The sequence below is a fragment of the Caretta caretta genome, chromosome 2, assembly GCF_965140235.1.
Source record: "Caretta caretta isolate rCarCar2 chromosome 2, rCarCar1.hap1, whole genome shotgun sequence".
In the NCBI taxonomy this organism is placed as follows: domain Eukaryota; kingdom Metazoa; phylum Chordata; order Testudines; family Cheloniidae; genus Caretta; species Caretta caretta.
In genome coordinates this window covers 224,022,907-224,044,161 of record NC_134207.1, presented here as the reverse complement: position 1 = coordinate 224,044,161, position 21,255 = coordinate 224,022,907, and the positions used below count along the sequence as shown (strand labels likewise).

Here is a 21,255-nt window from a genome sequence, read left to right as displayed (position 1 = left end):
ACTACTAAGGGCTTTGGATTAAAGGAGCAAACCTCTCCTGGAATCTTTGATTTGCTGTCTGAGCATAGTTTGAGTGAAACTGCAAGTCAGCTCCAGTCCTCCTGGCTAGTGTTACCATGCAACATGCCAAAATTAATGAGTGGGAATTAGTTCAGTTTCTCGAAGTTTGAGGCTGAGATCACTCTTTATAACTAAGATGTACTCAGGAGGTCAGATTCATCCTCTGTAACTGCATAGAATTTGGTGGGTTTACACCAAAAATGATGAAAATGGTTCATTGTATTTACTGAATATTATCTTAGTTCAGCCTAAATTTCTTGGTGTTGACTGTGTGTAGATGTCTGAAGTTGTAAAGGGTTGGGCCAAAGCTACTCTCCAAAATAAAATAGTAGATAGAAAAACTTTTTTCTAGCCAGGTTCTTTGAATATTAAGCTGATCCTGAATATATAATAAGTAATGTATGATGTAGTATATCAATGTTTTTATTGTAACTTTGCCTAAATAAAAAGTTCCACATTTTTTCGTATTGCTGAGAGCCAAGTAGTGACTATTTTCTCCTTTGTTCAGAAGAACTCTCACCTCCCACACATTTTTTTTTTTCAAGCCACCAGTTTTATTTTAATATAGCCTCCATCTGAAGCTGCAGATAAATGTAATTTCATTGTACTTGTCAAGCCAGGAGGTTGTAGTTTGGTGTTCCATCCTGCACAGATAGTACCTCAGCATGTGAACATAGCTGAAATTCATTTTGAGACAACTTGGCATTCGTCCCCTCCAGACATGGATCATTAGGGATTGTACTGCTCAGCCAGTGGACCATTCTGTTGCTGACCTGGTGGGGATGATAGGATTTGTCTGTGGTTATTAACAAAATATCTCCTAAATGTTGTCTGTCTTCCTCAAAGCTCCCATTTGTACACGGACAACCTATTGCAAATAAAATGCATGGCATGGAGATGAGTTGTCTCGATCCAAGGCTGAAAAACTGCTTCAGAGATACTGTTTAAATTCCTGTGCTGTGGTGGTTGTGGAGAGAAATGAGGTTTTTTATTTAGCTTCTGCAGAGTGGAAATATTGCAGGTGGAAGTACTTGGTAGATTTGGGCTGCCATACTGTCATCCATCTGAAGTGGTACAGATCCATGTCTGGAGGGGACCAACGCCAAGTTGTCTAAAATTGAATTTTAGTCATATTCACTTGCTTAGGCACTACATGTGCTGAATGGAACACCAAACTGCAACTTCATGGCATGCGTGTGTGTCTGTGTGTGCCTTTTTTTTTTTTTTAAAGCAAGGAGTCGTGGTATTGAAGATTTACACTTCCTTAAGGGATGGCAAAATACCATTTTACCTCAAAAATGTTCATTTGGACTTTGCGTACTATATCATCACTTTGAGGCTGACCTCTACCCACCTAACCTACCTTGTTTGGGTACAGTTGTTGAGAAGGTGGCAGCACAATTCAAAATTTCTGGAGTCCTCTTTTTTTTTTTTTTTTAAATCTTTCAGTTAAGTGTCCAATGTAGCTGTCTAATTGCCTGAGGGTTATGGGCAATTTGTCTTTGCGATAGAAGTCGGATGTCTCTCTCTCTCTCTCTTTTTTTCCTTAAAGATCTGTCAGAATCTTAGTTATCATTAACCATTAAGATATTGCCTGACATTAGCAGGGGCCAGTGGGATTGGTGTTGTGTGGCATGGTTATTTGCTATCTAATTGATATGTTGCTGACTTGACTGACTGTAGTGGAGATAGGTCACCGATTTATGGCCTCATTTTTCTGGTTTTACTGTGTGTGTTCTAACTTGCTTGAAGCTTACTAACATAAAATTCTGGTCATTTTTTCCTCCTAAGAAATTAATACACTAACGTCTAAGAAATGGTTAACATGAATATTTTATGGAAATATTCCCTCAGCTTATTTAAACTAGAAAAACTAACTTTGAGGGCAAAGCTCTCTATTTAGTTTTCAAATATATTTAATTCACTTTGAAATATTCTGAAACAATTTAGTTAATGGAAATAGACTGCTGTACTGTACCTTGTCTGATTCTTTCAGGAACATAACAAATCACAATATTTTAACAGAGAATGTCTATCATTTATTTAGGAAAGACTCTGCCTGTTAACTTTGCCTTTAAACTCAACCACTTTGACGTGATTTGAAATAGTGCCAAGCACTTAGTTGGTTCCTCGTGACTTCAGTTGAAGTGGTGAGTGCTTAGCACTTCTGAAAGATAGGTCTCTGATCTGTTTTGCTTTATTTTGAGTTTTCCTTAAGTGCTGTGAACACCTGGGGAAAGACATGACCCCATAGACATTTGTACCATGTTTCAGGAACAAAATGTATATTGGTACAGCGATAACTAGGCAATTCACAGCAGTTATAGCATGAGTTCTGCTATTTGGATAGTCTCTCATGTCCAATATTTGGAACAGACTGAAAAATACAGCTGTTTCTGTTTTGTACCCAGGGCTCTCACGCTTGTATAATGGCTTTGGAAAGCAGGTTGTCTTGAGAGTGCAGTGTTCCTTCTATGTAGTTACATTTACTAAAAATCAATATTTTTGTTAAGGAGGAGCTGAGAGAACTCCGGGAACAACCAACCGATCCTCAAGCCCAGCAAGAAATAATTAACAGCATTGAAGAAGTGTATTTTTCCAATGATTCCTTTGATATTGTGAAGTATGAGTTGGAGGTAAGAAGTCTTCCTCCTCCCCTCCCCCCCCCACCAAGTCAGTATTCTAAAAGACATTAATCGATGACATTTATTTTAGTCAATGTTCACCCTTTCATCTTGACTTCTAATATTTATTTGTGTGACTTATCTTTTTCCTTAACCCAGAATTAAGATTTCTCTGTCATGCTGTGGTTGTATAGGGCTTGATCCAAAACCCATTGATATCAATGGGAATCTTCCCATTGAATTCAGTGGCTATAGGATCCAGCCCATTGGGCTTCCAAACAGTTTAAAAATCAAATTGTTTATGAAATGGCCCAAATAATTAAAACTGGGAAATTGATTAGATTTGGCAGCAAAACTGTATTTTTGGCTTTATTTTGTTAGTAACCAAAACTAGAATATGTTGCGTGTTGATTCTGCTGTGTGTGTGTGCGCGTGTGTGTACATAATCTGTTGAATAGAAGAAAAAGCTCTGAGATTTTGATTATCCATTACTGGATACTCACCATAATGTAACTCTGACTTTTTATTGTTTATCATTGCCTTACTTTAAATGCAGATTAGATTGTTTCCTAAACGCATTTAATTATATGTACACTTCATCTACATTCATTTTTCATTGGTTTTAATTTTGTCTTCTACATACAGAAGCTTCCTGCAGTTCTTAGTCTTCAAGAAATGGAAGAATACAGAGACAAATTAAAGCAACAACAAGCTGCTGTAAGTAAAACTGTGTCCTCCTTTGTTGAGTGTGTAGAACTTGATGCTACTGACGTGTTGTAAGCTCCAGTAGTTCTTCCTATATTTATTAAGAATATCATGACATGGGGCTGAAAATAATCTTGGATCCTTAAAGGTATTAACCCAGTTAAGTTAGCACTAAGTTTTATGTTTTTTGTTTTTTTTTTATAATGGAAAATCAAGATCAGTAAAATATGATGGTCAACTTGGCCTCAGGTCTTACCAGTATACCACTTCTTTCTTCAGCAGTATCGACTTTCCTCATTGGCTATGTTCAGGTCTACCAGTACTTTGAAAGACAAGGAAATATATGTTGCTCTCAGCACTGTAACTTCTTTAACTTTTTGTTCTTTTGAGGAACTTTTGGTAATGTAAAAACAGCTTAAACAAAATACAAATCTATTATGTAGCTGCACAGCTATCTTGTTGGCTGTTTATATTTGCAGTTGGTGGTTTGCTATATTTTTACCTTGCCAAATTTTATTCTTTCCCAGTGTGGATGTCTTCTAGTGAATGCTGGTGCACAATTATTGTGGAATGAGACAAATAAAATATGAGAATTGGTGGTAGCTTCCTTTCATGATTATGGGGAATAAAATCAGTGTAGCTGTTGGATAACCTCACAAGGGTACTTCTTACATTTTCTTGCAATACATTATACACCTTCTAGAATATATTTCCTACCAAAATATTAATTATTGGTTCATTGGTCTTTTAAATATCTGTAATTAGATCAGGCATTAACTTCCTGTAACTTTTAGAGTTTATTGGAGTATAGCCATTAGTGAAACTACTATAGGAAGCTTAATCATGTTTTTAAAATGAGTGAAATATTAGGAAGAAAAACACTGATTCTGTAACTAGACTCTTCACAGTACAAAAAAGCCTCAGTCCTTCAACCTTGTGTGTCTTCAAGATTTCTTCTCTTAGAGCTTGGCTTTGAAGTTCTACAGGTATCAGCCTGTTAAACATGTGCCAGCACTTTTCAGTCTTTTCATCCTCAAGAGATGGAAGAATGAGATTCCAAAGGGAACAGGGCTCTTTTTTTCTTCACCAAGAAGAAAAGTTTCGCAGCGGACATCTGGTGACAGCATGAAAATCTACTGGAGAATATTCAGGACAGAGAGATGACTTGATGGAGGGGGAACCAGTTGTCTCTGTATCTGCCAAATGCTGACTGTCCACACCATATAAGTAAAAGGATTTCTCAACCACAGTGCACACATAAAGGAAAAAGCAAATTGCAAATAAAAATATTTAAATTTTTGTGAGACAAATTCTTTAGTAAACAGCAGAAATATCTTTTCATGATTATTTTCCTCAAGACTGTTGTTTACGTCTTCCTTAATCTGTTTTAAATTTCTTCCTAGCATAGGAGGGTATTGTCATTTGGGCAGGGTATCCTTTCCACTTCTAGATCCTGTTGACAGTAACCATTTGCCATATGGTGAAAGAAATCAATGAGGTGTTTTTGCAGGAGACCTGGGTGATTGGTATAAATTTTATCTTTCTTCTCCCTGTTAAATCTTGTGTGGGATATAATTACCTGGGGCCAAACCAATTTAAAATTTAAATCAATAGTGTTAAGAAGACATTAACACATTTTATGTATGTCAGCACCACAGAATTCTGCATCTCATTTTTTGTGTACAATTCTAAAAATATTGTTACACACAGGCTACTTGTCACGGTTCTTTCCCCACTCTGAACTCTAGGGCACAGATGTGGGGACCTGCATGAAAGACCCCCTAAGATTATTATTACCAGCTTAGGTTAAAAACTTCCCCAAGGTACAAACTTTGCCTTGTCCTAGAACCCTATGCTGCCACCACCAAGCGTGTTAAACAAAGAACAGGGAAAGAGCCCACTTGGGGTGGTTCTTCTCCCCAAATTATCCCCCCAAGCCCTACTCCCCCTTTCCTGGGGAAGGCTTGATTAAAAATCCTCACCAATTTGCATAGGTGAACACAGACCCAAACCCTTGGCTCTTAAGAACAATGAAAAAGCAATCAGGTTCTTAAAAGAAGAATTTCAATTAAAGAAAAAGTAAAAGAATCACCTCTGTAAAATCAGGATGGTAAACATCTTACAGGGTAATCCGATTCAAAACACAGAGAATCCCTCCAGGCAAAACCTTAAGTTACAAAAAGACACAAAAACAGGAATATACATTCCATTCAGCACAGCGTATTTTACCAGCCATTAAACAAAAGGAAATCTAATGCATTTCTAGCTAGATTACTTACTAACTTAAGGAGTTATGAAGAGCATTCCTGATCTGTTCCCGGCAAAAACATCACACAGACAGAACCTTTGTTCCGCCCCCCTCCAGTGTTGAAAGTATCTTGTCTCCTCAATGGTCATTTTGGTCAGGTGCCAGCGAGGTTATCTTAGGTTCTTAACCCTTTACAGGTGAAAGGGTTTTGCCTCTATCCAGGAGGGATTTTTTAGTTCTGTATACAGAAAGGTAGTTACCCTTCCCTTTATATTTATGACACTACTTTTAAACTGCTCATACAGGACTAGGTCATTTCAGTATATTGACTGACGATACAGCACATCTGATAAATACATCCTTTAAAAAGGTGGATGTATATTACCATTTCCATAACTGTAGATCCTAATTTCAGTGTGTATATCTTTAGTTGACATATATAATTACAGTAGTAGTTTAAAGGTATATTAGTCATTTGCAGCGGTGCTTTTTCCTTTTGGAATTTGAATCTTTAACATATGCTCTATTGACTTTCTTGTTAATTACAAAATGACCTCTTGATTGTGATAAAACATTGCTTGATATTCCATTTTTTCATTGGGTTTCACCACATGCTTTTGTACCATTGATCTTGGTCATGTTTTCTTAAATTACTTGATGTGGTGGTTCTGTGAGGAACAGGGCTCAGTGATTTATCTTAAATATCTTTTCAGATTCAGCATGTACTTGCAATTGTTCTGTTATGTGATATGGATTCCAGCACACTCAGGGCTCTTTACTGTCTGTATCATATCATCTTAGTGCTTGTGTCTTTAATCTGTACAGCAGAAAGTTGGGTCTTACCTGCACATCAGTTTGCTTTTCATTTTAATTAGTAAAGTGCCATATGTAGCCATATTTTCAGTTGGCATCAGAAAAGTGTAGTCATTTATTCAGCTCTATTTTTGAAAAACTGAACTAATTCTTGTTTTTCATACCATGTTGCAATTTCTTTATATTGACTATTGTTGCCAGTCCCATTGTTCGGAATTGTATTTCTGGCTTCTAAAGTGAAAAGATATTAACAAGAGTTGTGCTAGCTTAGTTGTACGTTTAATCGTGCATTATACAAGATGCCTTTGCATAAAATGCTAATTACCTAATGAAATTACTAAATCAGTTGATATCAGAAGAAGTTGTGATGACTGTGTGAGAGAATATTTAACCTCCTAAAATAGGAGGTATTGTACTACTGGTATTCAGCAACCTTTGAAATTATATGGTCATTCAGTGGAGTGACTGGGCCTTGCTTTCCCTATTCACAACTGAATGTTATCAGTAGTGCTGACTTGTAGAATGGTTGCATAAATGATGATGGACAATCCTGGGATGTATGGCTATTGTTTGTGGGATGTTTATGTAAAAGAGAACAGAAGGTGATAACTTACTTGCAATTGTTCTGTCATGTGAAATGCATTTAAGTGCTGAATCTGCAAAGATATTTAACTTGAATAGTAAATAAATATATTAAAAAAAACAAAAAGCGTGAGAGGTGGGGGTAGATTCTAGCACAGACTGAGACAGGTGCTTGGCACAGTTGCTCTAGCTATGGGTATTAGAAGTCTTCTGTTTTTAGCACTACAGACAAATTCTGAGGAAGAAATACACTCCTTTCACCCCCAGACCTTACCAATACGGTGGTGGTTACACTGGTGAATGAAACTCTTAGTAACTGAACCAATAGAATAGCACCAGTGTATCTTTCCTGCTTAAAGGTATGGATCAGTTCAGAACAAGGGTCTGCAAGCATAGGTGCACCCACCGTCAGCCAGCTTCCCCTCTCCCCCCCAGCACCTCCCACCCACCGGCAGCCCTGCCAATCAACTCCTCGCACTCCTTCCCAGTGCCTCCTTCCTGTCACGATTAGCTGTTGTGTGGCATGCAGGAGGCACTGGCGGATGAAGGGGAGGAGTGGGGACAGGGTGCACTCAGGGGAGGGGGTGGAAATGGGCAGGAAGAGGCTGGGTAGGGCCAAGCACCCCCAAGGAAAGGAGGAAGCCGGCACCTGTGTCTGCAAGGATAGGTGGGAGGGAGAGTCTGGATAGGCAAGAAAAAGTGACTTGCACAGAGGAACTAGGGAAGTTTTTTTTGGTTTTGTTTTGTTTTTAAGTGCGTGGGGAAGTACATCACCAGAATGAACCTGAAGAGAAGAGACAATTGCCAACACTCAAGACCCAGAGATTGTACAGAATCATATCCAGATTGATCTGGGGAGATTCCGTCAGACACCTTTTACAAGGGGGCCATAGCAATTGTAGACAATACAATAGTTACCTCTTTTAGCTGCCCAGTTTCTGCATTTTGAATGAAAGTACAAGGCAGTGATAGTTACTGTGATGGTACTGTGAGTCCCCCTTGTTAACCTCTGCTTCCAGTGAGAGGGAGTCTTTTTGTGGTGGCTGGGAGTCAGCTCTCTAACAGCACTACCCTTTCAGCCACTCAAATGCTCTCCTCTTGGCTATGCCAGCCCTTCCTTCATCAGGCAGATTAACAATAGGTGCACCTCAATTCCCAAGTCCCTTTGCATCATTCCCCTGTGATATCCAGCCCCTGACATTGGCTATTCACAAAAATTCCAGATCCTCTGCACCTAGAGGTGAAGTGTTCCAAGTTTTGTCGTAAACCACTGCTCTTGTAAACCATGTAGCACTTGCGAGCCCTTAAAATAAAACAAAAGTAGGTTATTTAAGGACTAAAGATTTAACTAGAAGTGAAAGTGATAGAAATGATGGGTTACAACACAAAACAAAATAATGAAACCTGAACCTGGGTTTACATATATCAATAGTCACGTTTTCTATATAATAAAGTAGGCTATCCCTTCAAAATTCAGTCTGTTGCAGAGCTGGCTGGTTTCACAAGAATTAAGGTCCATGAAAGCCCCCTGCCCCCCCCCCCCTTTTTTTTTAGGGATTTACTCCATGAATGTATAGAGCGGCTTCACTCTACATTCTTGTACTTGAAACAGTTGTTTGTTTCAGTTCATAGCCAGGGTGATCTCCTGCCTGCTTTTATGTTCCTTGTCACCTCCAACTGCTTTTGGTCATTGGGAATTGCCTGTGATGGTTTTCCATTGACTGTTCTGGGATGTGGCAAGAGTAGACAAAAGAACCTTGAATTACCTTGCCAGTTGACTAAGGAGGGGTGACAACTCCATCTTGCTTGAATGGGTCATCACCAAGATATCTTAGATCCTGGTGTCTAATTTCTACTGCAAGTTCATAAACCATACTTTCAATATAAATGTTATTCCTTAAGTATTACCTATGTTGGGGGGGACGGATAGCTCAGTGGTTTGAGCATTGGCCTGCTAAACCCAGGGTTGTGAGTTCAATCCTTGAGGGGGCCTTTTGGGATCGGGGGGCAAAAATTGGGGATTGGTCCTGCTTTGAGCAGGGGGTTGGACTAGATGACCTCCTGAGGTCCCTTCTAACCCTGATATTTTAGGATTCTATGTACATCTTGCAATGACTATGAATCTTGACAATTTATGAGCTTTCTGTAGTTACCTTACAAGTTACTCTTTATGGATAAATATCCTGTAGGACATTTGTTTAGTGCAGTTAGTCTGTCAGATCTGAGATGAGAATTTGTTGCCAAGAACAGGGTACCCTTTGCCAAGGTCTCTCCATTTCACAGATACAAACTGGGAGAGATAAAGAACAAACTGGTAATTCCCTGATCCTGTAAAAGAGAACTACATTATCAGGCACATGACATACATTCTGCAGGGCAATCAAGGAAGCATATATCTGTATTATGATTGTTGGACTGATTTTTGTGTGTGTATGTGGGGGAATACATAAAGATGTGTGACACTCCTGCACCGCTTGCCCAGATTGCCAGTTGATGGTACCAAAGACATCTTGCCAGACTCTTACTGTCCTTCTTATACTGGTTGTATTTCAGAAGAATAGGGATTGAGCTGGTATGGCCACTGGAGGATTGCCACAGGAAATGCCGATTGACCAGGGTTCCAGCTTCACATCATGGTTAACAATGCAGGTGTGCAACCTGTTACACATAAAGAACCTCTTCATCTTCATTTCTCCTCAGCAAACAAGATGGATGAGCTGGTTGACTGCTTCAGCCAGACTCTCCTCTGATTCCCATCTCTGGAGAGAAGTGCTTAAGAGCAACATAAATCATTCCCTCATTTCAGGTGCTGAGCCTGTGTCTCCTTAAACATCCCTAACCCTTGCTGGAAGAAAACTGTTCTGCACGTGGAAATGTTACATGATTTTCATAAATTACTGATGGCTTATTTGGTATTTTTTTCATTGTTCACCCTTTCTTATGTGTATGTACACTGAAAAGATGTTTGTTTTTTAAATTCAATATAGGGTGTAATTCTCAGAGTAGAATAGCCCTTCATTTACAATTTAATTCAGAGCAGTGCAAAACATAAAATTTAAAATGCTTATGTTTTGCACACCAACAGAAAACTTAAGTTGATTTTGCCATGCACAGGATGATTATAAACTAGCATAAATTATATGTAATATGGTAGCTGTATGAAAGGAAAGTTTCCTTTGTAGTTTGTTTAATCTCCAGTGTAGGTGATTAATTTGTAATTGCACACTAATAACATGGAAAACAGAATATATCAGGCTCCAGTGCTCCATATCTTTTCTATTTTTACTCAAGTATGCTCTTTAGCTGGTAAAGGGCTAAAAGGTTAATTTGAAAACATCTACTAATTCCCAAATGGGAGCTGTAAACATACGCCTGTTTTTACTTACAGGAGAAGTGTGGTCATTATCTTAGAACGTTTACTTCTTTCTTGGCATATGTATTTAGTCAATGAATGATTAAGAATGTCAAGAGTTACAGGAAATCTTCAGAGTTCTTAATGCAGATCTTTCAGCATAGAGATTGGATACTTCCCAGATACCTCACATGTAATATTTTCCCCTTCAAGGTATCTAAAAAGGTTGCAGACTTGATTCTTGAAAAGCAGCCTGCATATGTTAAGGTAAGATAATGAACTTATGTATTTATATTGTAAATGCCTTCTGTGAATTATTAAATCACACCAGCTAATGTTACTGTAATTCAGCTTGATCTGTTTTTTAGGCACAATTGTTGATCATTCATGTTGTCAGTGGGAGAGTGTAGTCTTTAAATTCTTATATTCTGTGGCTGTTTTACTTAAGTCATGTTGATACTCATCATCAGTGCACTTAGATGCTTAAATCAATATAGTAATCCATTCCAAATCAACCCTATTTTTTTTTTTAAAAAATGGCAAAATCAGTTAAAAGCCCTGTCAAAGAACACTGCTACTACTAATTACCAGAGGAATCAATGAATGTAACAAAAGGGCATTCCATCAGCTCAAACAAGCCTCTGAAGATGAAGCAAACTACTTGGTCAGTGGTTTTAAAAGCTTCCGATAGATCCAACAAATCTAGCATTGACTTTCCAATTGACAGTCCAAAAGTAATTGTGTGGTGTGTCCAGTAGGAACTAAATTGTTACACTAAAGTCTAAAACAAGACTGATAGGAATCAAGGACACAAGACTGAGATGTCATGGGAGCTGCTCCAACATCATCATAATAAGATGTTCCAGAAATGGGAGGCTATAGATGAGGTAGCAGCCGGAGGGGGCTTGAGCAGGAGCCTCATTACTGTTTATGTTGAAGGATGGCTTACACCTTGCTTCCATGAATAAGGCATTAACCATCCTCATCAGTAACAAATTCCAAACTTCCCACTGGTCTTTACCAACTCATGAGAAGTGTGTCCAACAGAGAAGTAAGTTGGACATGGCACTTCCAAGAGACTTCAATGAGCAAAACGGGGTTAAACCCTAGAGAAGATGATAGCTTTAATGCCCTCTTATTCTGATAGCGCGCTCATGAGATTGGTCAGGTCCGCCAGGATCTGGTTCATCTTTTCCGCAAATCAAAGTGAGGATTCCCCAGAGAAACAAATTAGACCATGAGAGTCAAGGAAACTTGGATTCACCATTTTGCCAATCTAATGTAGATTCTAATGAGGCCCCCATCACAGTAGTATTGAAATATCCACATTCTGAAGAGTTGCACTGGATGAGATTTTGCTGAAGCTGAGGGAGAGGACAACTAACCTTCTGTTCCCCAGTGTAAGAATAACCCATTCTCAGTCTTTGAGTTAGTGTATTGCCTTTGCTGCTGACACTTCAGCTTTCTTCCTTGTTGCTTCATCATTTGCAAAGCTTCTGTAAACTGTGGTGACTCTTGGGTAAGGCATAAAGAGGGTGGGTGTCTAGATTCTAGCCTGTCAATATTTCTTGATAAGACATTGTTATAGTATTACACTGAAGCACTGGTAGAATGTTCAAAGGCTGAGGGCCATAGTCAGTTGGAAGTGTCAGATAAGATAGGTCCATCAGTATCCTAGAGTGAAACATTAAAACAGTTTCTCCATCCTCACAGGAATATGTCCCTAGCCTGACTTTTCTCTGGAAGAGGAGGCGATCTGACAGTGACAAGTATTGTCTTTTTCATCCCAAAGTTAAAATCCAGAGAGTGAAACTATAATTACATGTGTGAAGGAAAACTATTATTAATTTATCCCTATCTGACACCTTATATGAAACAGAAGCATTTTCATTTAATAAAAAAATATTTTTTAAAAAAGAGGCTGTTTATGGACAATTGATGCAGCCTCTGGCAAGGAGTTTCTGTTTTGGATCTTGTTTATTTTCTGTACACAACAGTTTCACTACTACAAACCCTTCCTCATCCATAATTCCATAATGTTCTTCTGATATCTTGTTAATTTTAAAATGGCTGCATTACCAAATGGGGTATTGTGCGCACACACATCATTAAAAGTAGGCATTCATTTCATATTACAGCAGCCTTTTAATGTGGCTTGAAATAGTACTATGTATGGATTTATACAAGAGTGCACAGTGCTTCAGTGGTTCCAAAGTGGTTCCAAAAATCTACCAGGCCAATAAGAGGCACTTTAAAAACTCCTTAGTTGTGTTAGTCAATAATCCTGTTTAAAAAGTCTGAGCATGTTAACTGCATGGCTAGGGCTCCTCAGGGGCTATTTTTGTCTCTGGATTCAGTATCATGACTTTTAAAATAGGGTGTCCTATCCTGCAAATGTCCAAGAAAATCCTATCTGAGGGGCTGAGCGCTTGCATTCCCACTGACTCACTGGGATGTATTTAATAATTGTGTTCCGTACTTCATGATAATAGGTCATATTTAGCAGAAAATCCTATCCTTGCTTCCTCACCCTGCACAGGTTCCCCTGGAAGTGAGTGCATTTCCACTGCATGGTTGGGAGGAGGTCACAGAGGTGGTATGCATCCCCTGTATAAAGTAGGGTCCTGTTTTGTGAGAACTTCCTGTGGGGACTAATGGAGAATAGACCGGGCCAGTGGATTTTCCATTCTGCAGATTCTCTGGTGTGTTCTCCCCTAGAAGAGGGGCACTTTTTACCCCCCAAAAAAAGGAGGACTGTTGCAGCTTCTGGGTTGAAGTGGCACTGCAGAGCCACTCCATATCTGGTTGAGGGAAGGGAGTACATCTGCCCAGCTTCTCAGTCTGGGTATTGGACTGAGGGTTTTGTCCCTAGGAACCTAATAGCTGCACTCCATCCCAGTCCCTAATCTGTGCAATCTGAGTGTGTCCAAAGGATAAATTTTACTGAATTCAGACAGCCAGAATTATTTCAGTTGAATGCCATCTATTAGATTAGATTTATTATTAAATGCATTTCTGCATGAAAAAGGAAGTCATGACCCCCTGCAAAAGCCTTAGCTATTCAAAGCTTTTTTAAAGGAGAGATTGTTAGGTACAATGGGAAGCAATCTTTGAATAGAATTTAAGCCATTGCTCAAACCAGGATCTAGTTTCTGACTTTTCTAAACCAAAGACCTTAGTAAGGAAAGAGAGAACTTTTTGTGTGAATGCAATAATATCTCACTTCCATAGTATATCTTTGATTATTTTGAGCAGAAGATGGTGTTAGAATGACCTAGGTTTTAAACTGGATTTAACTGGTAAGTTAGATCAGGTCAGATTTTAAAATTAAATCAGATTTTGTATTGTAGAATTTTAAAGTAGAGGCCATGCCCTTCTCTATGTTTGGAAAGTACCTGACACATTTTGAAATACAGTGCTGTCGTGGTGTATGCACACCCTGTCTCTCTTTAGGGTAAATCATGGGTGTGGTGTCACCATGGTTACAGTTTACCAGACTGTCCTTGGACTCAAGACTGTGTGGCTCAATGGCCAGAGTCAGTATGGCTGCCCTTGGATTCAGGACTCTGTGGCCTAATGGCCAGAGTCAGGGGCCACCACCTGGGGTGGGGGAAAATGATGGCTGGGATACTGGGCCCTCCCTGCCACCTAGTCAGCGGGGATACTACTGCAACATGCTGACTTTGCTCCAGTTGGGTTACAACTTGCTCCCCACCTGGGGCCACTTGCTACTCTGTCTCCTGAAGCTGTGGTCCATATGTTGACTGGGTCTCTGCTCCTTGGCACAGGCAGCTCCCTGGGACTCCGACTCCAGTTGGTTGGCTGTAGGCAACAGGTCTCCTATCTGGTTCTTGGGATCCCTGTCTCCTGCAGTCAGTGGCTGTAGCGGCTCCTGGTTTGGAGCCTCCACCAAGTGTCCTTCCTCCTTGGTGTTCAGCTTAGACTGAACTAGTCTTCTCCCTTTTATACTGGAACAGCAGTTGGAGCATGCCGAGCATGGTCTGGCGGGGGCGGGACTTCCTCTGCCCATAACGTGACATTAATCCTTGTCTAGTGCACACCCTGTCACAAGTGCAACATACATTTTTAAAATGTTCAGTTTTTCTTGTATATAGGGTGTGTGCAAACCTTTCTATGACGTATTGCCAAATAATGAGAAACTAATAGCTGTTTAAATCCCTGGTGATTATTTTTTAAGAGCCCAAAAATATCTTAGGAATTTAAAAAAATAATTTAAAGCTGCATTCCTTGCCCTGAAGAGGTCACAGTCTAAATTCAACAGGCTACAATTAAGGGTCATTGCAAAGTGATATGTACTGAATTGCTCGTGAATACCCAAATATTGTGAAACAAAATGTTTTGTACAGCATATTTGCCTGCTTTGCCAATATCTGGTTTATTAATGCAAATTAAACTTTGTGCGTGTGCCTGAAGCTTTTATCATTCCATTAGGCTGAATTTCATTAATGGCAATAAGAATATTCTTGTGCTAATGTTGCAATATATAAGTAAAGCAAAAGTATTTTTATGTTGTTTCCAACTTCAGTAAAAATGGATTCCAAATCTGTTCTGAAGATGCTTGTTTTTTTGTGGGCGACTGTAAAAGTGTTTCTGCAGAACCTCTAAATTGTCTTATTTCCCTTTATGGAAATGCTAACATCACATTATGCCATCAGTGATTTGGCCTTTACTGATTAGGTGATTGAAATGTATTTTAGTTTGGGAGTAGATTATAGGTTTATGTAAATTACTTTGAGATTGGTGAGAGCATCTGATTTGTTTTACACAAAATGCATAATTCTTGGACGAGTAAATTGAAATATTGCTTCTCTGTAGGAACTTGAACGAGTTACATCTTTACAAACTGGTCTTCAGTTAGCTGCAGTCATTTGCACAAATGGAAGAAGGTATGGTACATACTGAGTGACACACTTGTCTGCTGTTCAGAGATTGAAAGGGAATAAAATGGTTTAAAAACAAAATTACTCTCCCCCCTCCCAAAAAGAAACCCCTTCATTTGCTTTAATATGAACTAATGATTACTTTTATTAGAACTATATCCTATTTTTGATGTAGGTACTAACACAAAATTACTAGTCACTTCCTGTACTTAAGTCCAAAGTGTGAACTGAAAGTTCTGCCTCCTATTGGAATGGACCATTGACCTAAAAACAAACTCCAGATAAAGGATACGTGCACCTTTCTAATTTCTCTTTGGTGTTACTGTAATTGCTGAATTTCACTAGCAGTGGTGGCCATTCAGTGTTTCTAATGTGCATTGAAACCTACCTGTTAGACTATTTGCTGTAAAATTCTTTATTTTGCATATTCGCTAAGACTATTCTGTGCATTGTTAACTGCTACAGGCACCTGAATATTGCAAAGGAAGGTTTTACTCAAGCTAGTTTGGGACTTCTTGCAAATCAAAGAAAACGACAGTTGCTGATTGGACTGCTGAAGTCTCTGAGAACAATAAAAACACTGGTATGTGCAGATTTTTTTAATGGTAAAATATATTTTTCTTAATTATGTAGTTTTCTTATGTCTCTTTATTTTCTGTCAATTTTTAGCAAAGAACTGATGTACGTTTAAGTGAAATGTTGGAGGTAAGTTCACTTCAAACTATTTTATGGTTATTGTAGATGGGAATACATTTGTTTCCATCCTTTTTATTTCTTCCACTCTTATTTCCTAACACAGAGGACAGTTTAAAAAAAAAGAAAGAAAAAATAAAAGGGCAAATAAAATGATTTACCAGAAATTTTGCTTTTTAATGTCAGAAATACTGTGTATGGGGCACCAACTGCTAATCTACTGGAAGATGCCTGCTATTCTGTTCAAGGCTCCAGTTCTGCCACTGGATCCACATGGGCAGAGCCTTGTAAACATGTGGATCTGACGGGTTGAGGCTCTAATTAGTACAATAAGGGTTCTGTTAGGTCTGTCTTGTTTATGTGTGTCTATCCTTTCTGACACCAGTGTTTTAAAGCAGGATGTGCTTTTACTGGGAGGACAAACAGAGGGTGAGGTTTATCTGGTTGCATGTTAGCAGATATTTCTAGTACAGGCAAAGGAAAATATATCAGCATGTAACTACCCAAGATTATGTACTGTACAGGCTCGCTACAGAAGCGTCTGTCAGAACACAATGGATAGGAATAGATTGAGTATGTGACATTCAGCTGTGTTTTTTACCCCCTTCCCCTGAATAGTAGGACAGCCTTGCTGCTGTAAGATCTGCTCCCACAGTGGGTGGGGGCAGATAGCAGAGTGTGAGGAAGCTCAAGATTCCAGGATGTATGCACGTTTTGAGAGTTCTATTAATTTTTTTTATATCGTTTAACTTGCTACTTATACTTCTACTTTTTTTTTATATCGTTTAACTTGCAACATGGAGAAATTGGGCTTTCAGGAGGGATTTGAATGAGGAGAGGTTCTGGCTTGGTGAACAGAGCTGGGGAGGGCCTTCCATTCAGAGCATGGAGGATTGTTTAGATGAGTGGAAAATGAAAAGAGGGTGTCATTTGTAGAATGGAGTGGGTAAGAGGATTGCAATAGGAGACAGTTGCAGAGAGGCAAGTGCTGCAGTGCCGGGCCAGCTGCGCCTTTGTCCCCTCTCAGGTTTTTCTGAGTGCCCCCTGTGAGGTGACAGGCCCTGCACCTTCACCTGTCTCGGTGTGGAATTCTACAGTTCTCTGACTCTCATAGTGGGTCCCCAGAGTAGAGCACTCTGTGTAACAACCATGATTGCTCAGCAGGTCTGGCTGGGTTTGGCACCTGCAAATCTTTGCTTTTAGAGATCTGACTGGTGGTGAATACAGTGACCCAACACAGCCTTCCTAAATCAAAACATCATTTAATCTCAACAGTGGGAACAAAGCAAACACACCAGCCTCTGGGGACTGGGCTTTAGTTTGCCTCCTTCAGTCTTTGCCTTCGCTCCCTTCACCTTCAGGGTCCATTTGTTATATCCACCGCAAAGTTCTTTCTTTCAATTTTTCCCACTTGGATTATCCCTCCAGTTTTTACAAGCTGTTGAACTCAATATGGGTGGAGGTAAAACTTCAGAGCTAATGGCAGTTTACCTTTAAGTATTGGTTAACTGGGGTATCTGAAGCAATGGTCCACTTTTCCATATACCTGCATTGGCTCCTGCTTGAATTAACCCCTTATTTTTATTCAGTAAACCTTCACAGTAGGTGTGGAATGTAAAGAATCAGCTATCTGAAATTCCTGCATGGGCCTGCTGAAAAGTCACTGAGCACTTTTTAAATCCTCTTATTCCAAGAAAGGAATTTCTGTCCCCAACAAATGTCAGTAAACGTTAGTACAGACACTGAAACTTTGAAAGGAATTCATTTATCAAAATACGAAGTCTTGCACTCATTACCCTGGCATACCGTGAGAACAAATTACTTGGATTTTCTTTACTCTGGATGCAAGGATATGTGCCCAGCAAGTATAACTGTGATAGAATCAGGTTACCATCTCTGGTGCTCAAGGAGAGTTTTTTGAGCAAAAGATGTTTCATAAGCATTACTAAAAGAGGTCAGCCTTGTGAAAGACTATGCTGTATTGCTCCCAAACTTGGAGATTGTGCCTTGTGGCATTGCAAGAACTGATTATATAACTTAGATTTGTCTGACCTATGGTATGATCTAACGTGCACATATGACTTGGCAGAATTATTTTATTTGTGAGATGGAATGTTCCATTGCTTTTGACAATTCTGTTCTTTTCCCCTTAGATTGTCCCCTTTTCATTGCACCAGTGTCTTTGAACCGTATACTTTGTGGTTTTTCTTGTTTTGCATCTCCTCATGCATGTTTTCATGTATGGTGTTTAATGTATAACGTTTGCAAAAACAAATAAGTGAAGTGGGTGTCAGTCTACTGAATTTGCATGTTTATATTTTGAAAAAAGAGTTTGCAGCTTCTGAATTTTGAGGGTTTAAAATAAATCTGAGGGCTCTGTGTAGGAAACATGAAAATATAGAAGTATATTCAGACACGTTATAAGCTTTGGAATTGTGCCTACATGGAGAGTTCTGAATCTGACCCATAAGGCCAAATTCATGAGTAAAATGGCGTAATTTAAACATAAGTGGGCCAGATTCACAGCTGGTCAATTGTATATTTAAGTCAATGAATTTACAACATTTGAATATCTGGCTCAAGTAAGTGGGAATAATGGAGTCTAAATTGTTGTAATAGATGTGAGGAGTATTTACTTTTATTTTTAAGTTTGGGACCTACTTTTACTTGCTTTTGTTGCTACATCCTTCTATTCTGGCCATTTTGCATGTGAATTGCATGACTTTAGAGTTCCATCAGGCTTAGTGGGCCAAATTTAGAGGTGACATATAGAGCACTGTAAATTGGTCTAAGCTGATCAACGACTGGAAAGTATAATAGATTGCATAAATTTAGACTTCTTCTAGACTCACCTCTGAATTTATTCCGTAGTGTTTTAAGGGTTCCAGTCAAAGTACTGCTTATATATATATTTTTACTCTATGGCACTGAATAGCTTACTTCATCTAAGTATAGCAGTTTTTAAAAGATGATTGGGATACTGATCTTATAAGTGTCCTGTCCTTCTGTTATAGTGGTTATGAATAGTCGAACGTACATTTTTTGTAGCTAAATTTGAGCCTGCAGAAGAATGTAGCTGCAAATCGGTATTCTGAAATAGTATCTGATAACAAATGGTTTATACGTTGTCCTTTTGCATTTTTCATTCATAATCAGTGGCTTTGCATTTAAATTCTGTGATGCTCATGATATATAATTGGTGTAATCATTAGAGGGAAAAAAGCAGACTCTGGTGTAATATATTAAGAAAACATTCCTCTTCTCACAGGTAGCATACTTACCACAGATCTCTTTAGCATTTTTTTCCCCCATATGGTTCCATTTAATTTTAGTCTAAAAATGTATGTTGCAGTATTTGCTTCAAAAGTTACATTAGCGATCTATATTGCATTTTTTCCTAAGGAGGAGGACTATCCAGGAGCTATTCAATTGTGCTTGGAATGTCAGAAAGCAGCCAGTACTTTCAAACACTACAGTTGTATAAGGTAAGGTTATGCTTTGTTACTAAGGAGGTTCCAGCTTTCAGCTTGTATGCAGTGTTTTGGGGAATATAAAATGTCACCAAAGTGATGTGACAGGCTGTGAAAAAGCAAAGGTGATCCTAGGATATAGTAGGTGAGAATTTCCAGTAGAAATAGGGAAGTATTAATGCCATTGTACAAGGCACTGTCAAGACCTCATCTGGAATACTCTGTGCAATTTTGGTTATCCATGTTCAAAAAAGATGAATTCAAACTAGAACAGGTATGGAGAAGGGCTACGAGGATAATCAGGCCAATGAAAGGCCTGTCTTACGAGAAGGGACTAAAAGAGCTGGGCTAGTTTAGCCTAGCAAAATGAAGGCTGATATGGGAATATGATTAAGCTCTCTAAATACATCAAGGGGGTGAACACCAGGTAAGGAGAAGAGCTATTTCAGTTGTAAGAGAGTGTTGGCACAAGAACAAATGGGTATAAACTGGCCATGAATATATTTAGGCTGGATATTAGTAGAGGGTTCCTAACCATCAGAGGTGAGAAGTCTGAAACATCCTGCCAATAGGAGTATTGGGAGCAAACAACCTAACTAGTTTTAAGATGTATCTTGATAGATTTGTTAACTGGATTATATGGCAGGGTCGCCTGCGGTAGGACTGGACTTGATGACTCAGGAGATTCCTTTCAGTCCTGTGTCCCTATATTTGCTAATGTTGGCTAATTGGTGTCAATTAAATTGCAGCACTGGTCCTTCAGTATCTGGTTAGAAAGGGCAAGTAATACAAAGACAATTTTATGATTCAGTTAATTACACTTTTTAAACTATCAGCAGTGATATTTTTCAAGTAATGAAAATGCCAAGGGATTCTAACCTTTCATGAGCTGCACATTGATTGGTCTGTCAGCATTTTATCCAGCTATTGTGATTTGTAGATGTTAGGACCTGAAGACCCCAGCTGAGACTGAGACTCTGTACAAACACATAGTAAGAGGCTGGTTCCTACCACAAAGAGTCTACAATCTTAATAGACGAAACAGATGAAGGACTGGAGAGGAAACAGGCACAGAGAGGTGAAGTGTCTTGGCCAAAGTCACATAGCAGTGCAGTGCCAGAGACTCCTGAGTCCTACCCCAGTGCCCTGTTCACTACAACACACTGTAGTGTGCCTCATGCTCATGTTCCTTTGGGGAACATAGGACACTGAATGACTGAAGTTTTTGTGCTACAGCATTTCTGAAAAAGTGGTAAAAAAAATTTTGAATTAGAAACTATGAGTGAAATTCTGGCACCATTATCAGAGGGAGTTTTGCCATGGACTTCAGTCAGGCCAGGATTTCTTAAAATAAATGCTCTGGCTTCTTTCCTCTCCTACATTCCTCCCCTCCCCTCCCCTCCCCCTGCTCATATATGGGGATTATTGCAGTACTGAAGTAATTATGAGTAATTCTTGACTTCAGTTGGAGTTCTGCATTTAGAATGGCTGTAGCTTCTGGTCCTGAATGTGCAAAGAAGCCAAAGTATGTAACATTACAGATTTTAATTTGGTAATTCATTGCTGTGTGTGTTTGCAGCTTCAGGGTTTAGAAACGACTGGACAGGTCTGTCTAGATTTTATAAAATGAATATAATATATATTTAAAGAGAAAATTTCATAAGCTCTTGCCTAAATCAGTTGGAAGTACTTCAGAAAGCAGCCATTAGAAATTCCATGTACAATAGTCTAAGTTCCTTATCCATGATCATTTGTGCCTCCACTTGGATTTGTAGTGCTCATCTTCCTTCTCTGACTCTTGAGTATA

The 21,255-nt window shown here is 39.0% G+C and overlaps 1 protein-coding gene across 6 annotated transcripts in view; it reads left to right on the top strand.

Moving 5' to 3' along the window:
• The window catches only part of VPS50 (VPS50 subunit of EARP/GARPII complex), a 198,629-nt gene that overhangs the window by 29,710 nt on the left and 147,664 nt on the right, over positions 1-21,255 (top strand). For 5 of the 6 annotated variants that reach the window (XM_048838154.2, XM_048838156.2, XM_048838153.2 and 2 more), the window contains 7 exons: positions 2,574-2,696; positions 3,330-3,401; positions 10,598-10,651; positions 15,221-15,291; positions 15,751-15,868; positions 15,955-15,990; positions 19,381-19,463. In XM_048838154.2, coding sequence (XP_048694111.1) covers positions 2,574-2,696; positions 3,330-3,401; positions 10,598-10,651; positions 15,221-15,291; positions 15,751-15,868; positions 15,955-15,990; positions 19,381-19,463 — 557 coding nt within the window. Of the gene's footprint in view, positions 1-2,107; positions 2,211-2,573; positions 2,697-3,329; positions 3,402-10,597; positions 10,652-15,220; positions 15,292-15,750; positions 15,869-15,954; positions 15,991-19,380; positions 19,464-21,255 lie in introns of all 6 variants that reach the window. The other variant, XM_048838158.2, reaches the window with a different exon arrangement.